General features: G+C 40.9%; 1 protein-coding gene across 4 annotated transcripts in view; it reads right to left on the bottom strand.

Annotated features, from left to right (window-relative positions):
* The window catches only part of CALD1 (caldesmon 1), a 188,603-nt gene that overhangs the window by 97,521 nt on the left and 65,327 nt on the right, over positions 1–25,755 (bottom strand). For 3 of the 4 annotated variants that reach the window (XM_059171911.1, XM_059171913.1, XM_059171915.1), the window contains exons 2-3: positions 25,172–25,264; positions 4,561–4,670 (exon numbers count right to left, since the gene is read on the bottom strand). In XM_059171911.1, the coding sequence (XP_059027894.1) occupies positions 4,561–4,631 (71 nt within the window). In that variant the 5' untranslated portion in view covers positions 4,632–4,670; positions 25,172–25,264. Of the gene's footprint in view, positions 1–4,560; positions 4,671–5,581; positions 5,754–25,171; positions 25,265–25,755 lie in introns of those variants that run through there. The other variant, XM_059171912.1, reaches the window with a different exon arrangement.

Below are 25,755 nucleotides of genomic sequence, written 5' to 3'. Positions count from 1 at the left end.
GGGCTAAAGATAAAGGAAGAGGGATTTGCCCAGGGTCTTCTATGTCCTTTATCTTCAGATCAAAACCATGAATTTGGATGGTCCCTGATTTTTGGCTCAGGCCATCTGTTTCCTGTACACACCCTGAACTTTATCATCAAAGTTGGTTGGACCATAAAACCTGACCTTCACTTTCCCATAAGCGATCAGATTTTATAAAATCCTAAAGAGTGAACACGGATTTATTTAACACATCACAGAATAACAGACCTAGAAGGTTCATCTTGAAACATGAAAAGGTAAACAGTACAAGTGTAAGGAAACAGTTAAATGCTTCCTTTGGGAAAAAAAAATAAAGAAAAGGAATCAGATGGAACATAATACCCCAATTAGGATAAATTTGTATAAATTTATTTTAGATTATTAAGGGTACCTAACTAAGCTTCACTGAGCACATTCCTTTAATGACTAACTTTAAAGGAAAATATGTCCTTGTACACAAAACAAAAAACTAGAAGGGATGAACCATGTAGATGTGTAGAAAATTCTTAGGCAAAATTCTGGTTCTAAGGAAACCAAGTTTGTTCACTGTAATTAGAAAATTTGAAATCACAGCAATTTGGTATTAGTGCTCCTTGCACATTGATTTCCCATCTCCCTGCTCACCTAGAAAAGCAAAGATGCTGAAGATACTGATCTAGCCTGATGCCCAATTTCCTGTCCTCATTCCTGAGTCCCTCTAGCCCCAGACGCTGGCCTGGTCTGTTTTTTGATCTTGCTATATGTTGGTTTCCTAGAAAGCCATGAGGGACATAAAAGCAGAAGCACACCTATGTGTATCTCATCACTGCTTCCCCTGTCCCTAACACAGACATGGAAATTTGATTGATGCTTAACAAATATTTGTTGGGTCAAGGTATTCCATTGACTTTCAGTTGGATCGAGGCCATGTAACACATCACTGGGAAGAGTAAGAGGTATGGCCCCCTGGGCTCGGAATTGCCTGTAAGATGGTGATGGCCGTCAGCATCACCTTGATCCCAAAACCAGACAAGGATCCCACCAAAAAAGAGAGCTATAGACCGATATCCTTGATGAACACAGATGCGAAAATACTCAACAAAATACTAGCCAATCGGATTCAACAGTACATTAAAAAGATTATTCACCACGACCAAGTGGGATTTATTCCAGGGCTGCAAGGTTGGTTCAACATCCGCAAATCAGTCAATGTGATACAACACATCAATAAAAGTAAGAACAAGAACCATATGATACTCTCAATAGATGCTGAAAAAGCATTTGACAAAGTACAACATCCCTTCCTGATCAAAACTCTTCAAAGTGTAGGGATAGAGGGCACATACCTCAATATCATCAAAGCCATCTATGAAAAACCCACCGCAAATATCATTCTCAATGGAGAAAAACTGAAAGCTTTTCCGCTAAGGTCAGGAACACGGCAGGGATGTCCATTATCACCACTGCTATTCAACATCGTACTAGAGGTCCTAGCCTCAGCAATCAGACAACAAAAGGAAATTAAAGGCATCCAAATCGGCAAAGAAGAAGTCAAATTATCACTCTTCGCAGATGATATGATACTATATGTAGAAAACCCAAAAGACTCCACTCCAAAACTGCTAGAACTTATACAGGAATTCAGTAAAGTGTCAGGATATAAAATCAATGCACAGAAATCAGTTGCATTTCTCTACACCAACAGCAAGACAGAAGAAAGAGATATTAAGGAGTCAATCCCATTTACAATTGCATCCAAAACCATAAGATACCTAGGAATAAACCTAACCAAAGAGACACAGAATCTATACTCAGAAAACTATAAAGTACTCATGAAAGAAATTGAGGAAGACACAAAGAAATGGAAAAATGTTCCATGCTCCTGGATTGGAAGAATAAATATTGTGAAAATGTCTATGCTACCTAAAGCAATCTACACATTTAATGCAATTCCTATCAAAGTACCATCCATCTTTTTCAAAGAAATGGAACAAATAATTCTAAAATTTATATGGAACCAGAAAAGACCTCGAATAGCCAAAGGGATATTGAAAAAGAAAGCCAACGTTGGTGGCATCACAATTCCGGACTTCAAGCTCTATTACAAAGCTGTCATCATCAAGACAGCATGGTACTGGCACAAAAACAGACACATAGATCAATGGAACAGAATAGAGAGCCCAGAAATAGACCCTCAACTCTATGGTCAACTAATCTTCGACAAAGCAGGAAAGAATGTCCAATGGAAAAAAGACAGCCTTTTCAATAAATGGTGCTGGGAAAATTGGACAGCCACATGCAGAAAAATGAAATTGGACCATTTCCTTACACCACACACAAAAATAGACTCAAAATGGATGAAGGACCTCAATGTACGAAAGGAATCCATCAAAATCCTTGAGGAGAACACGGGCAGCAACCTCTTCGACCTCTGCCGCAGCAACATCTTCCTAGGAACAACGCAAAAGGCAAGGGAAGCAAGGGAAAAAATGAACTACTGGGATTTCATCAAGATCAAAAGCTTTTGCACAGCAAAGGAAACAGTTAACAAAATCAAAAGACAACTGACAGAATGGGAGAAGATATTTGCAAACGACATATCAGATAAAGGACTAGTGTCCAGAATCTATAAAGAACTTAGCAAACTCAACACCCAAAGAACAAATAATCCAATCAAGAAATGGGCAGAAGACATGAACAGACATTTCTGCAAAGAAGACATCCAGATGGCGAACAGACACATGAAAAAGTGCTCCATATCACTCGGCATCAGGGAAATACAAATCAAAACCACAATGAGATATCACCTCACACCAGTCAGAATGGCTAAAATCAACAAGTCAGGAAATGACAGATGCTGGCGAGGATGCGGAGAAAGGGGAACCCTCCTACACTGTTGGTGGGAATGCAAGCTGGTGCAGCCACTCTGGAAAACAGCATGGAGGTTCCTCAAAATGTTGAAAATAGAACTGCCCTATGACCCAGCAATTGCACTATTGGGTATTTACCCTAAAGATACAAATGTAGTGATCCAAAGGGACACATGCACCCGAATGTTTATAGCAGCAATGTCCACAATAGCCAAACTATGGAAAGAACCTAGATGTCCATCAACAGATGAATGGATCAAGAAGATGTGGTATATATACACAATGGAATACTATGCAGCCATCAAAAGAAATGAAATCTTGCCATTTGCAACAACATGGATGGAACTAGAGCGTATCATGCTTAGCGAAATAAGTCAAGCAGAGAAAGACAACTATCATATGATCTCCCTGATATGAGGAAGTGGTGATGCAACATGGGGGCTTAAGTGGATAGGAGAAGAATAAATGAAACAAGATGGGATTGGGAGGGAGACAAACCATAAGTGACTCTTAATCTCACAAAACAAACTGAGGGTTGCCGGGGGGAGGGGGTTGGGGAGAAGGGGGTGGGATTATGGACATTGGGGAGGGTATGTGATTTGGTGAGTGCTGTGAAGTGTGTAAACCTGGTGATTCACAGACCTGGGGATAAAAATATATGTATATAAAAAATATATGTTTATAAAAAATAAAAAATTAAAAAAAAAAAAAAAAAAAAAGATGGTGATGGCCGCTCAGCATGGATGCTCTCCTTAGTTCTCCCCATGTCCTTGACACTTTTGTCTCCTCTGATGGCTTCTGTTACGTCTTTATGACCTCTCACTCTCCCTATGCTTTCTTTCTTGACATTATCACTACTGTCCACTTGTCACCCCACACTGGGTGTTTCCAAACTTATCCTCTAATAATCATTTCTTTCCCTTTCTGAAAAAAGAACATTTCTATCTCCAAATGCCTGGAGAGAATCTCCATTTACATGTGGTTTCTCCCTGAAATAAAATACTTCCCTCTGGCCAGGTACACCCAAGAATGCCTACTCTGTCTGATCTAAGTCACATTATATGTCCTTTGCCCTGAGGCCCAAATTTTACAAGATGCATTTATGCCCCATACCTCGTATGTCATTGCTTCACTGCCCCAACCTGTCCTTGAAGTCACCACAACAGAGGCCTCAAACAACACAACAGCTTTCAACTACACTCAGAATCTCCATTAACTTATATTAACCTTTAATATGTGGATTACTGGATTTGGTTACTTTTCTAATAAGAATAAAAATTTGTCACAAGATCCATCTGGGTCTTATAGCCTTTACATTTTTAGACCAAAGACTCCCATTTCCTAGTTGGTTTCATAGTCAGCATTTGTCATTTTTTCTGTCATTTCAACATTATAACTGCTTTTAAAACTTTTATCCACACATTGCCTTTGTTATTCAAAAATTCCAGTGTAGGCTCTGACTTAATGCAACTATTTGCTTCCTCTAGAATCTCTCTCTTCCTTGATGTTGGTTTTCTTTCTTTCTTTTTTTTACACAGCATTTAGAATCATAACAAGAGAATTTTCCATAACTACTTTGGCAAACAGTTTAGTGTGCAATATATTTGGCTCTTCAGAGTGATGATCTTTGGAGCATGAAACCAGCACTATTAGTAACAGAATACAAATACTGTCCAACTTAGATCCTTACCTTTCTGCTTCCAGACGCATCTCTTCCCGCTTTTGCCTCCTGAGTTCTCTGCGACGTTCAAAATCATCCATGGTGTGGCTTCAGGTCTAGGGAGACAGGAGAATCTGGACCTAACAGGGAGGAGGTAGGTCAATATCACAGATGAATCAAAGTGTTTCCCATGAATCACTTTCAGCTTTGGCCTCCTGCCATTTCTTCACCCTCTCTCTTCTTCTTTACTCTGAAGAAAAACACCTTAGAAGGCTGGCAAGGTGGCTAGTGACCAATTTCTGGCTCCGGAGCTGAGTCCTTCATGTACTAAATTGAGTCTCATTCATGAAACTTACTTATTAGAGACAAATAAGTAAAGATCCCAGGATTACAGTTAAAAATCAATAAGTAGGGGCGCCTGGGTGGCTCAGTGGGTTAAGCCGCTGCCTTCGGCTCAGGTCATGATCTCAGGGTCCTGGGATCGAGTCCCGCATCGGGCTCTCTGCTCAGCGGGGAGCCTGCTTCCTCCTCTCTCTCTGCCTGCCTCTCTGCCTACTTGTGATTTCTCTCTGTCAAATAAATAAATAAAATCTTTAAAAAAAAAAAAAAAAAAATCAATAAGTAAAACCTCAGGAGACAGAGAGATTTTGAAGATTTGAAATCCTGGTAAAAACACTTAAGAGCTACTGAATGATTTTATTCTTTGTAACTTTCTGAGCCACAGACAAAGGTTATGAAAAAGTGAACAAAGAAAGAGGAAAAGAGAAAAAAGAAAAAAAGAAGTGGCGCAAAAAGGAATACGTAGGTACTAAGAGAAAAGGAAAAGGAAAAGAATGAAAATAGTAATAAAATAATAGAAGTATCCAGGCATAATTTGTATATTTTGAAAGAATATTAATATCAGAATTATTAAAAAAAAAAAGACCACAACAATAATACCATGAATAAACGTAAGTCAGCAGCATTTTTAAAAGCAGTTGCAGATGATCAAGCTGTTTCAGAGCTCCAAAGTCCCGGCTCTTTGTGACCAAACTGTTTTATCCTCTCCTACCTCCTCCGTGATGGTTTTAATCCCAGAAAGATCTTCCCTTTCCAGCTCTTCAACTGAGGAACTTGCTTCCCTTGCGCTCCTGTGCCATGAAGCCAAGGATTCCAGAATTCCCCTGCAGCCCCCAAACCCAAAATGACTACCAGAAAAGGGGAAGCGGGCTCTTTTTGTCCTTGCTTTGTTTACAGAGCTGTCAGTGGTTAGTTAAACTCGGCCTGGAATCTGGCATTTAAGGCCTGCTTGAAGATTGTTTCCTGTGTGGAGCGGGAGGCCTCCACTTCCTCTGGAATCCTAGACTCTCTGCTGCACTCAGATCACAAAAAATATTTTCCAGCCCTTTCTGTGCACACGAGACGAGCCATTTGCCCTGCGTAGGAAAATAAGGAGCTGTGCAAAACGTAAAGCCATCGCCTAATGAGATTTTTGCTTGAGGGGTGCAAAAAGCAAAACTCGGAGTTTGAAGCCAGGCTCAGAAAGTATCCTAAATAAATTGTCAGATTCTTTAATTTTTCAAGCATTTTCCCCTGAAAAAAACTCACAAAAACAAAAATAAAATCTCTGCCAACAAAAACACAACTACGCAATGTTTGCATTTTTCCCCCTTTCTTATCCCTCAGGGTATTATTTATACTGCTTATAAATCTTTAAGAAATTTGAATTTTGGTGTTTATTGGGAATTTTAAAATTTGAAGGTGTTTCTCCATCTTACTCTTAACAAGAGTACTTTCTAAGTACTTTGCTGGTTATGAAGAAAATAAACTGTTTTCCTTTACTATTTCATCAACCATAAATATCTTTTCATTTTCCAGCTTGATCTCTCCATAGTTATCAGAATGGACAACAAGTGATTTGAGCATCCCTTAAGAGGTAGTGGTGGTGGTGGGGTGTGTGTCTCCGCCCCCCCACCCCACCCCCAAGTGGGCTCCCATTCTGAGTGCAGTGCAGGAAGAGAAGGGCCCTATGGGCAGTGGGACTGAACTTCGGGGACTTGAATCCTAGATGCAGGGAGAGAGTAAACTCTTCTCATCCCTTTTTCCGCGCAGTCTTTTGTTGTAGACAACCACTTGGCTGATAACTATAGCAACAGCAAACAGAAATGGGAGAAAGAGGTCTGTCTGTAAGTAAACAATTTAACTTTTTTTTTTTTAAGATTTTATTTATTTACTTGACAGAGATCACAAGATCTCTCTTGAGAGAGGCAGAGAGGCAGGCAGAGAGAGGAGGAAGCAGGCTCCCCAGCGAGCAGAGAGCCCAGTGGAGGGCTCGATCCCAGGACCCTGGGATCATGACCTGAGCCGAAGGCAGAGGCTTAACCCACTGAGCCACCCAGGTGCCCCTCACTTTTCTTAATTTATCCAAGTAGCTTGAAAAGCATCCCCGAAACCCTCTGCTCCTTCCTCCCCCAAGCTCTGTTGGCCTGTGGGCTGCTTGGTTAGTAGCCACGCCTTGAGTTCTCCAGGCTACACAGGTGTGCAGGTGCTAACAGCAGCGAAGTCAGTACCCCCAAGCAGACTGGGGACACGCACGGTTGCCAGAGCCTGGCCATGTCTCGGAGTGCTCACAGGGCGGGGAGACTGAGTAAGAGCATGTGGCCCCTTTGGCTGCTCGCCCTCCCGGGCTCTCTCCCCACGCAATTTCTTCTTTGGTTACCCATTGTCTCCACCTACTCCTCACCTTTTAGTACTTACTTGGGTGCTTTTTGTTTTCTTTCCCAGCCCTAGACAAAGTCTATCTGTCCATTTATTCAAGCTGCGGAGCATGTACGTGGGGGCACTAGGGGTGGGGGAGGGGGTCACTGTTGGATGCATCTACGCAGACACGTACCTTTCTGGGTTACAGTTTGTGGACATGTGGCAAGAGCATCTGAGAGAGAGGAGAGTGCACACGTGCATGATGGAGGTAGGACCCTCCATTAGGGTATATGAGGTTGTGCAGGAGAGGGAAGGTGTGTATGATTATGAAAATGGTTCTCAGTTGCTCTCCCACCAGGCTGGGGCTGGAGGTCTTCCTTAATCATCACACTCTTATCCCCCAGAGCTCCTCCAAACTTCTCTAGCACTGTCCTATTAAGGGGAGCCATGTCTGGGGAGAGTAAGTGATTTTCCCCCCTTTACTGGGGAGCAGTGGCTTCCATGTCCCCAGCTCCTAATCTCTCATTTCCTCCCCTACCCTCAGTCAATGCTGAGTCTCTTCTAGCAACACTGGCTGGGAAACAAACTCTCAACCAATGTCAAGGCAAAGAGATTCTGTAAACTGTGGAGCTCTAGAGGGTCACAAATGGTCAGGGTAGCCTGAAGAGAAGTATACGCTGGGGAAGGTATATACCCATGAATGTGACAGATGGGTTCTTGAAAGTTTTTTTTTTTAATTTTTAATTTTTTATAAACATATATTTTTATCCCCAGGGGTACAGGTCTGTGAATCACCAGGTTTACACACTTCACAGCACTCACCAAAGAGGTTCTTGAAAGTTTTATGAGAAAAATTAAATTTTTGTATTGTAAGGGAGGATTGTAGTCATGCTATTGAAAAGACTCCAACATGACTTCTGCTGATGAATCATTAGCTAGGATACCTGTGTCTTTTCAATAAGAGCTCCCAAATACTAGATTTTCTTTCTTTCTTTCTTTCTTTTTTTTAAAGATTTTATTTATTTATTTGACAGAGATCACAAGTAGGCAGAGAGGCAGGCAGAGAGAGAGAGGAGGAAGCAGGCTCCCTGCTGAGCAGAGAGCCCAATGCGGAACTCGATCCCAGGACCCTGGAGTCATGACCTGAGCCAAAGGCAGAGGCTTTATAACCCACTGAGCCACCCAGGCGCCCCCAAATACTAGATTTTCTTAAGACAGGGCATAATCTATGCTGCTGTAGTTAAGAAATAAGTCAGTGTTACAGATTCCAAATCAGTTAACATGCAGCCCTTTCCTTCTGGTAATGACACCACAAAATCCAGTTAAGGGCAGGAGAACATTGTGAGCAGACAGCTTTCTAATCTACCACTCAGTTATTACGATGAGAAGCCAGGGAGAAAGCTAAGTCCTATCTACCTTCAAATCATCACAAACTGAACAATGAATGGGTTGGGGACGGCCTTGGGATATTTGGGCAATGTTATTGCTCATCTTGGAATGCATCAAGAATAAAATCTATTGTGTCAGGGACACTGGAGAAGTTAATGCAGCATCCAGAAGACTCTAACATTTATTGAATATGTACAATGTGTTGGGTTATTTTTTTCTTTTTTTTTTTTAAATTAATGGATATCATTCCTTAGAATAGTTTCAAGTTTAAAGACAAAATGAACAGAAAGTGCAGATTTCCCATCCTTTCCTCTCCCCTGCCCAGTTTCTTTTATGTTCATGCTGAATTATGTAACCCTACCCCTAAAAAATATATTGAAGACCTAAAGCCTCAGAATATGACTTTATTTGGAAAGAGTGCCTTTGTAGATCTAAGTCAAGCTAAGATGAGTGGGCCCTAATCTGATATTGTTAGTGTTCTCATAGAGAAGGGAAATCTAGACACAGGAGCAGACATACACAGAGAGAAGACAGTGTAAAGACACAGGGAGAATGCCCGGAGAAGGCAGAAGGCAGAGCTGAGAGAGAGAGATGGAACAGCTTAGTGAGAGGGAGCCCTGCTGACACCTTGATTTTGGATGTCTAACTTCCAGAACTTTGAAGACAATGCTTGTGCTGTCCTAAGCCCTTCCTTTTGTGATACTGTGTTATGGCAGCCCTAGAAAACTAGTACAACCTAATTCACACCTTGTAGCTGTGCAGTGCATTTGTTACAACTGATGAACCCCTACTGACACATTATTATTAACTAAAATCTATAGATCATATTAGGTTCCACACTTGATGTTGTATCATGTATCAACCATCTAGTATCAGAACAGTTTCCCTGCACTGAACAGCCCCTGTTCTCCATCTCCTCACCCTTCCCTCCCTCCCCTGCCCCAACCTTTGGCAACCACTGATCCTTTTACTGTTTCTGTAATAACTATGCCTTTTCCAGAATGTCATATAGTTGAAATCATACAGTATATAGCCTGTTCAGACTGGCTTTTTTGCACTTAGCGATAGGCATTTAAGTTTCCTCTATGTTTTTTTTTTTGTGGCTTGACAGCTCTGCTGGGCCATTTAAAAATATGTTAAATTATTTTATCTACATAATAAACCTGTAAAATAGCTATTAAAATCCCTGTTTTGCAGATTTCAAAGTGTGTGCTTTTAACCACTGTAATATTCTTGGACTAATCTATTATTTCCCTCTAGGAATTGTTTCCCCTTTCAAGAAATAAATGAGAGTGTCCTGGGAAAGTTCTGAGAAGATTATTGTCAGTGACCTTTGGTCTAATTCATTGGATCATATAAACTTAGGTAAGAAGTGATCTTCAAAATTACCCATGCCTCTTCAATTGTACACCCATTTGGTTTAAATAACAGAATTATCACGTCTCAGAGATCTCAATTAAATTAAACCTTGCAGATATCGATCAAGCCTCTATTATTTTGTTGTTACTTTATTTATTTATTTATTTATTTATTTTTGTTACTTCTTTTTAATACTCATAAACCAGGACGCTCGGATTCTGGACAGTATCACTGCATACTTTTGTTATATTAGAGTTTCTTCTCTTGCACTGCACTTCCTCTTCTGACCACTATAACTTCATCCCCAATGTAACTATTTTTCTTTTATTGCAAGGAACCCTAATGTTTCAAGACCCATACCATTATTATACAGATCTTTCTGACTAGTCACCATTATTTACCCACTGCAAATTTCACGGTCTGACTCATTCAGTGAAGTCCCAACAAAAAAACATGTATACCATCAATATGCAATAAGCATTTACTGAGCACCTACTGTTGTCCCAAGTTTTATCCCATGCCCTGGGGATACAACAGTAAACAAGACTGAAAAGGTCCCTGTCCTCCTAGAACTTGTATTTCAGACTTTCTTGTTACATTAAACTTCTACCAGGTCTATCATACCCATCTTCAATTTTGGATCACAACTATGAGCTGTATTCTGGTTTTTATTCTCGAGATTCAGGGCTTTGTGGATGGATCCATGTTTCCCTGCCTCAAAGTTCTGTGTGAATTTCAGCTGGGTGCTCACTGTGGCTAAGTGATGCTTCTCTCCAACCTACATGTACCGGGTGATTCCTGGGTGTCACATCTCCCGCAGGATTCCTCACCTCTGCCCTTCGAATGGTCTTCACTCACTTCAATCCCTCGGTTGTCTTTCTCCACAAACCCTTGGCAAACAGTGATCTGGACTCAGACTTAGGAATGTGAAATGAGGTGCTTGGACTAGACAAGGTCCAAGGTTTCATCCTACTCTATGTAATATTATGGTTCCATGCCTGCTCTCCCATCCAGGAAAGATGGATGCATCAAACATGATATGTCCATGTTTCCTCCTTTTCAAGTCTAAATGATATCCAAGTACATGCTCTTCTGATTTTCTAATTTAGAAAGCATTAACTTTCTTTCCAAGCACATTGTCTGATGGCATCCTAGATAAAACTATTTTATTGCTTCTCAACCACGTCATTCAATTTTCCTTCTCTGCACTTGCAATTCACACATCGCATCCATCTGGAATGGGCTCCCCATTTCACTGTCCATATTCTATTTAGTCATGAATTCCTAGCTCAGATTTCACTTTTTCATTTTGGCTTTCCTGAGGACTCTAGCTTAGAAGTGACTATCTCTCTCCTCAAACATCTATCATTTATTTTGGTAATTAATGAATGTACTGCTTTGCCACTGCTCGATTGTTCTAACTAGTATTTAAATATTTTATTTGAGATCATATTTTCATTCTTAAGGCCACTTATGAATATAGATAACCATTGCTTAAAAATCCCCTCACTATCGGGACATAGTAGGCACCCAGGAATTATAGCTGATTTGAACCATCAGATTTTTATTCTAGATTTTACCATTCTGAGTATGGAAAATGTAATTCTAGCTGATTCATCTCTATATTTTATTGACTGATCAGTGTTTGCAAAGTGAATTAAAGACTTTGGTAAAAGACTATATATGAATCTCAAAAGTTATATAAACCCACATTTGCAGTAGTTACACAGTAAATCTGGTAGTGTTTTCTTTTTGACTGCAGAAAATGAACTTTTGTCCTTTTTAAAAAAATTCAATTTATCAACCTGCTTTGCTCTTTTCTGAACAGAATAGTTCATTTGGGACTCAAAAACCAAATAAACACATGGATTGTAACATACAGTTTGGACTTAACTTTAGCTCAACCTTCACCATCTTGTTCCAAAAATCTGTGCTACTTAAGAAAAAAAAAATACATGCAATCACCAAGGCACATTTGTCAAGACCAGCAATACTGAATAAGAATCAAAGGGATCAACCTGAAGAGCTCTATCTTCTCAAGCTGTTTCTGTTCTCCAGTCAGTGGAATCTAAAACATGAAGCCCCACTAAGAGCAGGCTAACAGGTTATGGCCTGTTTTGTTTTGTTTTTTCTCTCCATTCCTGCTCAGTCTTTTATCATTACTTTTTCTCTATTTGTATTTCTCCATTTGCAAAACACTGACAGACTTAACGTGACTAAAATCAATGTCTTTGTGTCCTCTCTTCACCTTAGTTAAGACTGGACAGTTTGGGCATTTAAGATTTATGAAGCGATGGTGTTTATGTACACTGATTCCAGCACTTGGGAAGACAACACATTTAGGGACTTTGTTAGCATAAACATTTCTGCTCTATTTGGAGCACTTCTGATCTCTAGGGCAATCATTGTTTGACCCTCTCGTAGGAAAAGTAGATTCATCTCCATTTAAAGAAAGAAGACTGAGACGTATAGAACTTTGGCAAGAGTTCCTGAACCACAGCCAATCAGTGGGAAACCACCGCTGGTATTTAGAATAATCTCTACACCATTCTGAGAAGAGTGAGGAGAAGTGAAAATGTGGAACACAATTACTTCTGTGCCCTCCCCCCCCGAGTTTAAAATACTTTTCCTTGGTAAACTCAAGGAAACTACACTGAAAGGCATAGGTTAATACCAATTTAGAACAGGCATGGGGCCACTTCTGCTCTTGGCCCCTAGAGAGAGGTCAAAGGCATAGGTGAGAACGCTGAGGCAAAGATGGAACTTCTTTACCAGTCTGTGTCTGTGTGAGAACCAAAAATGCTCTTTGGCAAAAGAAATGTGTAAATGTGTTTTCTAAATATATGCCTGATAACAGCAGCTAATTCTGATGTAAAATGATGGGGTCCTTGCCCCAACAGAACTATCCAATAATAGGTAGGTCTGTAGTGAAAGATAGTTTTTAAGATTCTATGGCTGTGCTGTCCAAAATGGTAGTCACTAGTCATGTGAGACAATTCAAGTGAAAAATAATGAAAAGTAAATAAAATAAAGAATTCTGTTTCTCAGCTTCACTAGCCCCATTTCAAGTGCTCTGTGGTTACCATATAAGACAACGCAGAGAGCGTTTTCATCACCACAGAAAGTTCTGTTAGAGAGCTCCCCCGGAAGGCCTTCTAACTCCCTGCATGAAATGACTGCGTTGTGTGAAGTAATGTTCTGCAGTTCAGAGATAAGACGGTGTGTAAGACATGGTCTCAGACTTGAAAGACCCGATAGTCTCATAGAGGAGTTGTAGTAATACGTGGGCTGTGGTACAGGACAGCTTCTGGAACCCTGGATGTGCTCTTTTAGTTCCTTCATGAGTAACCTCTCTGTTCTCCTGAAGAGGGTCATTGGGTGAGACAGTCTCACTGTAACTAAGCACTTGGTATTGAGTAAGTAAAGTGCTCAGCACAAGCAAAAGCAGCCGAGACAGGGTCTGAAGAAAGAGCACACTTTTAACTATGTAACAGGAACCACGAGTGGTTTATTTGCAACACAAGATCAGAGCTCATAGGTCTTTACCAACGGTAAACATGGAACAAAGATTATCCATATTTTACACAATAGTGATTTGACTTGCATAACGCTTTGGCCTTTCTGGTCTACTCAGCTGTAAAAATATCGACAACCTGGGAGTCGGCTCTTTGTGACTGGTTTTCCAACTAACATTTCCAATTTATGGATCTAAAACTAGATCCAGGGGCACCTGGGTAGCTCAATCAGTTAAGCATCTGACTCTTGATTTTGGCTCAGGTCATGATCTCAGGATCGTGAGATTGAGCCCCATGTCAGGTTCTGTGCTGGCCATGGATCCTGCTTAAGATTCTCTTCCTCTCTTGCTCCCCACCGTCCCCCCCCCCAAAAACCCCTCCCCCACCACCACCATCTAGATCCAGAGCCTTAGCCAGCTATCATGTTGATACAAGGTATTATTAGCAAGGTCAGACAGTTCAGATGGCAGGATATATATCCAGTTACATTGCCGGAGAAATTCAGAGTTATGTGCCAGTGGAAACAGGTTTGTACATGAAAGACATGCTATTATTAATTGGGGACAAATCATTCCCTAGTGAATTTTTCAACTTCTATTCATGATGATCTTCAAATGCATTTATTGTGTTCTAGAATTACAAAGCAAGTTAGAGGCTATCTTCTAGGAGTTTATAATCTTAGATGAAAAGCTCTGAAACAAACCAAAGGACATTATCCATGAGATTCCTTGGACATAATACATAAATTTACACAGAAGTTAAATAATAATTTGAAAAGTGCTTAGACTGCTTCCTCTTTCCTTTCACATGAATCATGTAGATGGTAGTTTGCCCAGTTGTGAGTTTGGAGAGTTCTGGACTTTTTTTCATGTAAGAAATGACTCATGGTATAGGCTTAAGACTAGCATAAGACTACAGGATCCCTGAACAACTTACTCACTGACACGAGTTTGTATGGATACCTACAGTTTTCTACTGGAGCACTTAATCTACGACTTGTATTTGAATTTCTAGGTACATATCTGTCTTTCCTAGAAGATGGTAATCTCCTTGAGGTTACTGCTTGTTTTCGTGATCCTTCGAAGTAGTATTAAGGAGTCGATCTGAGAGTCCCTTAACTATTTTTTCTTATAGTCAGCAAGGTTGAAGACTTGTTGAATTGGAATGGATTCCAGGGCATTTCTTTCATTGTACTTAAATGGTAAATGGAGGAACTTGGCTGAGGCCCTTTCAAAAGGCCGTGTGTGTCTCCAGGCCAGCTTTTAGTACTGCCTTGGGATGGATGGAGGCTCACTATGGAGCTCTATTTTATATTGCGATTTGTAGCTGTGCTTGTTTCCTCTGGTGGAAAAGAATCCTGTCTTAGAAAGACACTCTGGCTTCAGGAGAGGGATATGAGGCATTTGTAACTGAGGGAATAGGCTAGTTCTGGAACATGGAAAGAGAAAGAAGGACAAAGAAGACATATGATGAATAAAAAGAGAATCAGGGTTGGGCTGAAACTCTCTAAATTGCCAAGGTCTTTGGAGATTCCTTGCCACTCCTCCATCATAATTAGAAAATACTGACATTCAGAGCCGATTTAAATGCTTCCATCAGTCTTTAAAAAAAAAGTGTTGCCTGATTTTGCTCTCTAACCATGTTCAGAAATTAGAAACATAAGGCACTGTTCTGGATGTTTGCTTGGGAACCCACCCCTCCCAAGCCTGGTGTCATTATCCATTGGCAAGAGGACTTTTATCTTTTCTCACCATCTCTCTCAGGAGTGAGAGCCCAGGTCACAGGAAGAGTGTGAGGTTGCCACAAGCATTCCTGGAAAAACCTGGAGACCTCCGGCGCCACCTCAAACTCTAAACCACTCGGAAGAGACTCATTTTGCCTGCCTGCTTCCTTGTTGGAGCTCTATAAATCTGTGCTGCCTTCGGAAGGCAGTAGTTCCAGTGTGGTAAGGTAGGTATTCAAACCAAAAGAGGCAAAGGGAGGACCTGGGTGTCAACCAGCTTGAAAGGACATCCTCGTTTGTTTCAGAGAGAAAGCAAGCTGCTCTTACAGCTGATTCTAGCGTTCCTCACCCTTTTGCTGGGAAACCTGCACTTTGCAAAATGCAGAAGAACGTAGTCTGGGAAGCTGCAGCAGCACGTTTTTACTTCTTACAAAATCCACAAGGAAAACGGAGAAATACTTGTAATCAAGGACTTCAACTCAACAGGCACCTAGCTTGTCCAATTAAAACATGTGGCGACCACCTGCTAAGCATCTTGCAAAAAATGATACCTTCTTGTTTTTCTACCTGATCTAAAGTCTCTTTGGAGCACATGTGCATTTCCCAGCTTTTCACACTCAAACAATGCTGTCCACACTAGGTATAAAGATGACTAAGCAATTTTGTATTAAGTAACCAAAGTAAGTCCTGCCAATTTTAGAATAATTAAGTTTCTGCCGTCTAATATAAACAGTTCCAAGAACTACATGCAGCCTACCAAAAGTATATATTACAAGTAGTCAACACTGTGGCCAGCTGGCAGACAGCTCAACCTAGTAAAGCAGAATTGTTCAGAATTCAGAGTATTATTTTTCTCTTCTTTCATTATTTTTTCTGCATCCAACTTTGTTTCTTTGGGAATGTTTTCAAGTACACAAAGCAAGAAACTGTTGTGGAATTGCACCTCCTGTAAACGAAGGAGCATTTCTCTTGAGATCCTCTGGAACACACAAATCATTCCCATTTCAGCCCTGTCTATGCAGACAGCCAAAGCAAAATGGAGCAAGTGATTCTACTTTGTTTCCCCTTCAAGCTGAAGTGTTCCTGCTTGCTTGATCATAAGAAAGGCATACATGACCACCAGACAAACAAATATGCACATTAAACTGTATGTCCATTGGGCACCAAAAATGCCTTCTTTCTGACCACAGATACTTGTACTGCCTTTACCAAGTAGCTCAGTGGGCCAGAATTTATTGCTAATAAGGCTGAAGTCATAGATTGAATACCACCAGGAATGAGTTAACTGTTTGAGAGAAAAAAAGCCCTGAAACTATTGCCATGTGCTATGACACTGATCTTGGCCAGCTATAATGGCAGATGTGGCTCAAAAACTTCAACTTGAGAAAACAGAGATGGTTAGACTAACCCATTCCACCATAACTTTCAATAGCGTCAAATGAGTGTGTGTCATCACACAAAAGGTCTCTGCATATTCAACTGTATTGTAAGCCCTGTTGTCTTCACTGAGATTCAATTCATACAGAGTCAAGAGTGGTTAAGGCTCTACAATGATCATCACAACAAAAACATCAGGAAAAACAATCAACAAATACTGTGAAATAATATTCACATACTAGCCACCTTGCTTGATGTAGCAAATGAGCCGTGAACATGACGACTCTGCCCTTGTTGGGCTTATAGTCTAATGGTAGAGATAGGCAATAAATAAATAAAATACAAATTGGGATAAGGGTTAGAAAGGAAAAACACACGGCTCCAAGAGAGTGACGGGAGTGACCTAATGCTTTTCTTTGGACTGAAATAGGACATCAGCAGTAACAGCTTTTTCAGACAAGAATGATATTAATACACGCACAGACATGGATTCATAAAGAGAATGTGAGTTCATAAGACCAGAGTTTATATTCATTAAACAAACACATATATAAAGACATCTGTTTTGAGCCAACACTCACTCTTCTGGGTGCTGATGAACCAAACTTTTTTTCTGTTGGTCTCTCCTAAATAAGTGCGTGAGGAATAAAGTAGCTTAGTCAGGTTTGAGGGATGGCGAACTAGTCTCACCCCTTCTTTCCCACCTCAGGTCCTGTGTAAGTGATATAAAAATAATGATCTATCAGATGCCGTCTGCCAAAATTTAGATAGATTTAGAGAATTCACTTAAGATAACTTCACGTGGCTGAAGTAGGAGGCACATGTGAGGGCATCTTTTTGGAAACCATCCAGCTCAGTGACCTTCTGACAAGAAAAGCACATTTCCCACCCACGATTAAGCCAAAATTTGCTGATTGAAACAAAGCTGGACTACTTTGTTTTTTCATGATTCCAAGAAATGAACAGTCCATAATAAATTTACCCCAGTGGCAGAACATCGCACAACCAGCTTTTCCCCTTTGAATACCACAAACAGACCTTTCATTTGTTGACACACAGCCCCTGGACATTCATGAAAACAAGATGTTCTCTTGCTGCTTTTTAAGTTAAATGGATTTAAGTCAGGGTCTCAGCCGAATTTCAAAAACAGATGTTACATAGCAGAAAGGCTGAACTGACCCCAGAAATGAGAGGCCATTTCACTTGAACTTGAATATTCTTCGTTAGCAGGAGGAACAATCAAAGATGCCTTTAAATGGAAACAGCAGCAACCCAAGGTTTACTACTGTCTCTGTTCAGTGACAGCCTGCGGGTCTGGGAAGCTGTTGGGCATGTAGGACTCCTGGTTTGGGGAATAAGCAGGTGAGGGATTATGATTGGGAAGGCTTACATGACTTGGTCATTGAAGGGTCTGGTGAGGAAGAATGATCTGCTTCCCACACACCACCATCCTGGTCCCTGGAATGCCCCAGGGGTCTTCTATGAAATGGATTCCCTACACCCATCACATGACTCCTCTTCAGACCCCGCCCTTAATTTGAAAACACAGCTCACAGCCCAGGCCACACTCCTTTGCCCTGCAATAATACAGCCTTTGTTTCTGCCTCTGGGCCTTTGACTCTGCTTCTTCTCTCCAATTACCTGATGTGCCTTCACTTGGAGAAGAATGGATGACTGCTAAGAGCATTCAAATTCAAATTTAAAAAAAACAACAACTACAAAAAACCCATGCTGAGCAAGAGAAGCACATATATGCAGGTTAGTGTGGGCCTCAGGTTGCCAGTTTGTGACCCCTGATTATAGGGCCATGCATTAATGGCTGATCATGGGCTGGGCTACACCCTGTGACGGGATGTAAGAGTAAACCCACAAAAGAACCCATACAAGCTTACAGTCTACCTGGAGAAGTTTATTTACTTAGCCTGTGGTTAAATGGCACCTACTCTGTACCAAGCACAGTTCTCAGAATTTTATAAATATCATCTAAATCGTTGTTAGATGATATCATCTAAATTAGATTTAGATCATCTAAATCTAAATCTTTGTTAGATGATATTTATAAAATTCTCACCCAGAGAGGGTGAGTCATGTCTCCAAGGTCACAGAGCTAGGAAATGATAGAGCTGGTATTTACATCCAGGCAGCCTGGCCCCAGAGTCTGTACTTCTAATCACACTCATCTCAAAAGACCGGTAAGTGGATCATACAAGGTAGACTGTGGCAAGAACCTTGATGATGAAATGACTGTGTGATTGTCTGGAAGGATCTATGCTCCTGTACAAATGTCCTTTAGCAGGCGCTGTTTCCTGGCCCAAGGATTCGGCCTGCTCCATGTTAGGGTAAGCTCCATTTATGATGTTTATTAGTGAAGTAAAAATGAATCTCCTGTGCTTGTGGGTTTTGTTTTTTTTTTAAAGATTTTATTTATTTAACACAGAGAGAAAGAGCAAGCACAAGCAGGGAGAAGGCAGAGGGAGAAGCAGGCTCCCTGCTGAACAAGGAGCCTGATAAGGGACTTAATCCAGAACTCCAGGATCATGACCTGAGCCAAAGCCAGATGCCCAACCAACTGAGCCACCCAGGCATCCCTGAAACTCCTATTTATGTTCATTTGTGTTTTGGCAAACTGATTTATTATTTCACTTAAGTGGGATTAACTTTAGAAAATAGGCTGAATTCATTCTAAGGTCTTCAAAAATAAAATACAGTACTTCATACTTTGACTATTTCTTTGCTTTTTAAAAAATGTAATTAGTTTTAAACGTGAAGATCAGTCATCTAAGTTTATCTGTTTGTGTCAGTCTCAGGGCAGAGCCATGTTTGTGAGATGTGAAGACTGTTTGGGAGGCCTTCTTTAAGAAAGAGAATACAAGATTAAATGTAAAAGAAATTAGCAGAAGGGCTGTGGCAGAGATGTGTCCAAGGGAGGGGTCCTTCAATTTCACCTCTGCTGAAAGACCTTAGGGTCTTCTGAGCATTCCATAAAAATGTCACGGTTTCCTTACTTTGCTTTTAATTTTCGATGGCTTTGAAACTACAGTTATGTTCCCCTTCTAAAAAGTGTTTCCTGAAAACCAGAATTTAGGAAACAAATAATACTGGGTACAATTATGCATCATTCTTCAAAGCAATTTGCAGCAAAGTAGGATTATAGATATAGCCAGCACACTGCTATGTTTTGTGTATAAACAACATAATTAAGCATGACAGGTGGACAAGAGGGCAGAGAAATTTTAAAATATTATGACTCTTTGCCAAGATGAAGCCAACAAAAAACAAAAGTATTGGAAATCACAATTTATGTCACTGAGTGCATCATTAGATTCACCAAAGTTTCCGTTGCATTGAATAAAAATTAGTCTGTTTTATAGGAGAGAATGAAGGAATGGCAGAATTGCTAATGTAGTCAAGACCTAACAAAGCACCTGAGATGGAGAGGGTCCAGGTCGCTATACTCCGGAAACAGTAAATTAATGAGTGATTGAATATGTATGTTTGAGGAACAAGAGAAAGGACAGATGGTACTAACGGTGGTCACAAGCCTCCACCTTAAACTTCAACTTACAACTGCATCTTTATTTCCAAACCATTAGCCAGCCTTCTGAGGGAGGCAGTGAGATGTACTCCCAGAGTCTCTCATTACAACACGTCTTTATATTTACACACTGCGTAAGTCTGAGAAGGAGTCATATTCACAATCATGGGTATAATATACTTATGGAAGGAATTCTTTGAAGAATGTGGAGAAAATGTTTTTAGACGATGTCTTTCCTTCAATCTCAGCCTGTGTGTGTGAATTCGCTCCCCCTCCGCGTCGTCTGGGTGTGATCAACACACTTTCCCCAGACTGAGGATGCCCCATTCCATGATAGAGCCTCCCTGGTCATTCAGTAACAGGACTCAATATTAATGTTGGCCTTCTCCATCCCTTTATAAGAAAGTGTTTTCAGCCAAAGATATTAAACTAGTCAACCCCTCTTTTCTCCTGTCAGAGAAACAGCCAGCATCCTGAAATCACAGCTCATTTGTACTACATTGGCGTGAATATTCAGACTCCATTTGTCTCCAGCTCTTAAACGCTGGTGTCAGAGTGAATGATAGACATTTTGTTTTGAAAAAGGAGGAGGAAAAAAAGGCCAAAGTAATAATTTTGGCCCAAAATATCTATTTCAGGGAATGCAGCTCTCCCTTTTCCTTAGTAAAAGTCGATTCAGAAAAAAGAAATATCTAGATTTAATTTGGCATTTAGTTGGACTTGGGATATAGAGAATGGTGGGAAGGAAATTGTTTCAGATGTGCCCCCTAAAAGTGAGTGCTTGTTCTACGTAAGCCCTCTTGGAGTATGGCTGCACGTAGCACAAGTCATCCACAACTGCATTTTATTAAACAGCCCAAAGTGGAGTTCAGAAGCTGCCTGGTCTATGTCCTTCCACTGAATATATCCACTCCTAGTTATACACTCAGGTAAGACTTTTGATCATTTTGGTTGAAAGCTGTTGAACAGCACAATCATTCTTTTTTTTTTTTCTTTACTCATACTCATTAGAACAAAAAGTCTGAAGAGGAATTCTAGAAGAGACTTTCTTCTAGAAAGTGCTCCTGGCACCACTGTCTGTTTTACCCTGTCCTCCGTGGCCCTCATCTTGGTTTGTCTACCCTGGTACAACACCCCTTCACTAAGAGCTTTGCTAGGCAGGAGTGCGTACTTCCACAGAGACACCTCTTAAAGCCAGCTGCAATTCCCTGGCCTGGAAACCTTCATCATTTGGCCAAAGTTCCAAAATCTGCATAAGGTGATGCTGGAATGTCCTCTTACCCTGCCTAATGTGAAGGTTTCCAGAATGTTGAGATGACCATGGGACTGTGTTCCTCTTGTCCTTTCAAGCCTTCACTGAACTTGGGCTCATGGTGTATTTTCTTCCTTATACCACATGACAAGGACCTAAGTGTGGACTCCTAAAGGTGAGATTCTTGGGGAAGGAGTGGATTCAAGATATTCTCACATATGAGGCTGGTTCTAGAGCCAAGACCCAGAAATCTATAGGAAAGGTTCTTAGTTGTAAGAAAGCCCCCTTCAGATCCTGTGATAACAAGCTTGGGCACACTTGAACTAAACAAGAGACTGAGCACTTTATTAAAGGTGCCCAGGGAGACTCGTTCTGCAAAACTCAAGAAAAAAGAAAGAAGAAAAGAAACTTCTCTTTCCACTCCATCTGGAGCTTCAACTGACTCCAAAAATACTGGCCCACAGTGGTTATAAAATCTCCCATTTATGCTGTTCTTAAACAAGGGCAAAGGCTTACAACTCAAAGCACTTCTTTTACATGCTCATAGGAAAATCCTCTTTCTCTCCAAACCTTGTAACTGACTGAAATTAATGAAACCCAGTCAGGAGGCACCTCTGCTGGCCACTGGCCACCATTCATTTGGAACACCCCACCTAGGCCATTCATGGATTGTCGAGCTATTTTCTCTTGACTACAAAATTTCTCTTTTCTCATGTTATGTAAATAACAATTTGAGTAAAAATCACTGACTCAGGTGTCACTGGTATTCTGGATAGCTGCATAAAAATTGGCATCTTTTCCTGGCTCCTCAAATAACACCAAGAGGGAAGTGAGGGTGTGGGTACATCAAGAAAGTTGGTATCTCATAGTCATTAAAGAACATGGGTGGGGTGTGTAGACAAGGAGGAAGTTTCCAGACCTTAGAAAGCCTCTTCCACTGATAATCAGACAATCCAAGGAAAAATCAAGGTTCTGCTAAAGAAAGAGAACTAAGAGAGGAGAAAAAAAGAAAAAAATTGCAAGGAGAGAATTCAAAGGAAGAAAAGTAATACTTCAAAAAATAGAAGAAATGAATAAATATCTGTCCTTCTTTTGTTTGTATCAAAGAAAGCAGGAAAAATTAAGGAAACTGGTGTGGGATGAACAGGTCCTGTGAGAAATGACATTTGCTGGTGGGGCTTAGGAGAAGATTGTTATGGCCATCATGGCCCGTCCACGCTCCTCCACCCCCCATTCTGATCTGGCCGTGAAATTCTAAAATATTGCCAAAGCCTCCTTGAGAGCACAGGTAGAGGAGGGGGGAAACCAGCAGGTATCAATGGACTAAGGAAGGAGATCAGTGTGAAAGTGGCCCCCTCCCCCCTACTGAGCCCTTTACTGGCTGTCTAGACAAGATGCACCTGACCCTGAGAAGGATCTACTTTCTGTCTCTCTGGACATTGAGGAATCTAATCCCAAGGCTCCCCTACTGTCCAGTCTGATCAGCTCTGATTGGCTGATGGAAGAGAATGGCCACAAAGGAAGGACTGAGGTGAGAACCCTATTGGCAGAAACCTGGGGAGTCAAACACAAGCTCATGGATATAGTTAGCTAGATGTTGGCAAAGTTGGGGAGGGCAAGCCCCACAGTAATGGTTTGGGCATAGACCCAAAGGAGAGGACAGAAGAAGAAATAAAATAGGTCAAAATAAATGAGAGAGAAATAGGTAGGCATATATCAGTTAATATATATGTTCTTACAAACCCTCATTAGAGGTAGCATGTGGATTTCTTTTTCATAGGAGGGTTCTTCTGTAATTTCCAAGAAAACCTTCTGCATACAATTTCTGGTGGCATTTTGGAAACATTGCTCTTCTATTTCCACACAATCTCTCTGGATGACATCCTCCATTCTCATGGTTCTAATTCTTTTTTTTAAAAATTAATTTATTTATTTGACAGACAGAGATCATAAGTAGGCAGAGAGGCAGGCAGAGAGAGAGGAGGAAGCAGGCTCCCCGCGGAGCAGAGAGCCTGATGCAGGACTCGATCCCAGGACCCTGGGATCATGACCTGAGACAAAGGCAGAGGCTTTAACCCACTGAGCCACCCAGGCGCCCTCTGTTTCTAATTCTTAAGCAGAGGTTTTGACAGGGAACATCTGTCTCCAGCTCTCTCTCACCTGCCTTCAGACTGGAGTTTGCCCTTGAAGTCCCACAAGTCCTCACACTCAGTAAATCCCAATCTAAACTCATCAGTCTTCCCTCCTATCTCTGGAACAGTGCTCTCATGGAAGAGTGATGGGATCTTGGGGCAGGCTCGTGCTATTTACTGTCTCCTACTTTTTTGAAGAGAGAGGTAAGTCTCCTGGGGTCAGCTAATCATATTTTTCTTTCAGTCCCTCTCCAATGTTCATTTCCACTTGTTGCGGTAATGGGCAGCAAATGAGGAGAAAGTACCACTAACAGTCATCATTTGCAGTCTTAGAGCAAATAAATTGTAGGTTCAGAGGCTATATCTAAGCATCTATGTATTCATTCATTCAATAAATATTAAATGTCTTACTATATATAAAACTTACTTACCTATACCTGTGAGACACGTAAAAGGCATACTCTTCAATTTCAAAAATAACACTATGTTATTGGAAAATGAGAGCTGCACACAAAGGACTACAACACATCACAGCACAACCAAATGTTCTCAGAGTGATGTCCATGCTACGGAAGTCAGGTGAGGAGAATCAGAGGGAAGTGCATCTTCAATAAACCAGAAATCTGCATATTAGAAACAAAGGATGCTGGGGCGATATAGATTGAATTACAGTGCCCCAAATTCATATGTTCAAGTCCTATCCCCCAGGACTTTAAAACATAAATGTATATGAAGACTGAGTTTTTAAAGAGGTGATTAACTAAAAATGAGGTGTTTAGGGTGAGCCCTAATGTGAAATGACTGGTGTCCTTGTCGGAAGAGTAAACGGGCAGAGAGAGAGACACACCAAACATGCAAACATGTGTGCGCGCTGAGGATGGCCACGTGAAGACACAGGGAGAAGACAGCCATCTGCAAGCCAAGCAGCGAGGCCTCAGGAGAAGCCAGCCCTGCTGACATCTTGATCTCAGACTTCTAGCCTCCAGAACTGTGGGGAAATTTCTGTTGTTTAGGCCACCCGGTCTGTGGTATGTTGCTATGGCAACCGAGCAAACTAATACAGGGTGCAAGGGATATAATCCGGAAATAACACTTGCCTGGGAACCACGCTAAATTCCTCAAAAACTTTCCCTCCTACTGGTGCCAGCCTGGGCAACACTGTGAACCAGTAAAGTTTCCTTTTCTTTCTACATCCTCTCCCTTCTGAAATCCCCTCTTTCTGCTCCCCAGCAGAGCTTTGGCCTGTGGAAGTTCTCCTTCTGGCTGAGGAGGGCTCACGGGCAGTGAAAAGTACTTATTGCCCCTGAAATCACCAGCGTCTGTGCAAAGGTGAGTTTATGCACTGGGGAAGACTGACTCATCATCTCCCCAGTCCCTCAAGTCATCAGCATTCTCTGCAGGAAGTGAGGATTTCATTACTATTGATCTGGGACTGTTGTACTTAAGGTATTATATATGTGGGAAAAAATAAAGCAAGAAATCAAATTACAAAGCAGAAAAAACAGCTCTTCCAAACTTGATAGATTAATTGGTAAATAAGCTATGAGGAGCACAGCAGAAGGCCTGGCTTCGCACAGTGCATCTTTAGGCATAAGAATTTAAAAAATCAGGCACAGAGTAGCTATGTAATTGCTAAAAAGAAAGCCTCCCCTCCCCCTCAATAATATAAATGCTACTCACAGGTGTACAATCAGATGTCGCTTCTGAGCCTTCTGGTTGATCACCAATTCTTGTAGAATTTGATTGAAGAATCTTAAAATGTTTTAATGATACCTGGTATAAAAGGAGAATGGAAACATGATTAAATGGAATGAATTTTTTAATGTAAACTGTATGTTTTAAAACAGAATTTCTCATTCAGGTATTATTATAAGCTAGGACCTTAAAGGGGAAATAAGGCACTGATGGATGTTGTGCAATTGGATTGTAAAGAAAATGAATATAATTACTCCAGTGTCAACCCCTAACTTATTATAAATAATGGGGTAGAGAAGGTGGTATAGTTAAGACAGAACAGGGAGTACTACAAATACCAATAATCAAAGACAAAGGCTTTGGAACATAGTTAAGGACACCTTCTAAGCCCAAACCTCAATCCTCCCAAGCTTCAGACTCTCAAAGACCATTTGGACCCTTTGCTTTGTCCAGAGTCTTCTGTTGATGATGTTCAGGAACTTGAGTAATTGGTAGGAGAGAGTCTAGAGGATTACGATGATAGAAATGTACTAGTAGATAATCTAGAGTTGGCTCTCTTGTACTTGAAA

Source organism: Mustela lutreola, chromosome 4, assembly GCF_030435805.1.
Source record: "Mustela lutreola isolate mMusLut2 chromosome 4, mMusLut2.pri, whole genome shotgun sequence".
Classification (NCBI taxonomy): domain Eukaryota; kingdom Metazoa; phylum Chordata; class Mammalia; order Carnivora; family Mustelidae; genus Mustela; species Mustela lutreola.
Note: the sequence above shows the minus strand (reverse complement) of the source record. Positions and strands in the feature narration are given on the sequence as shown.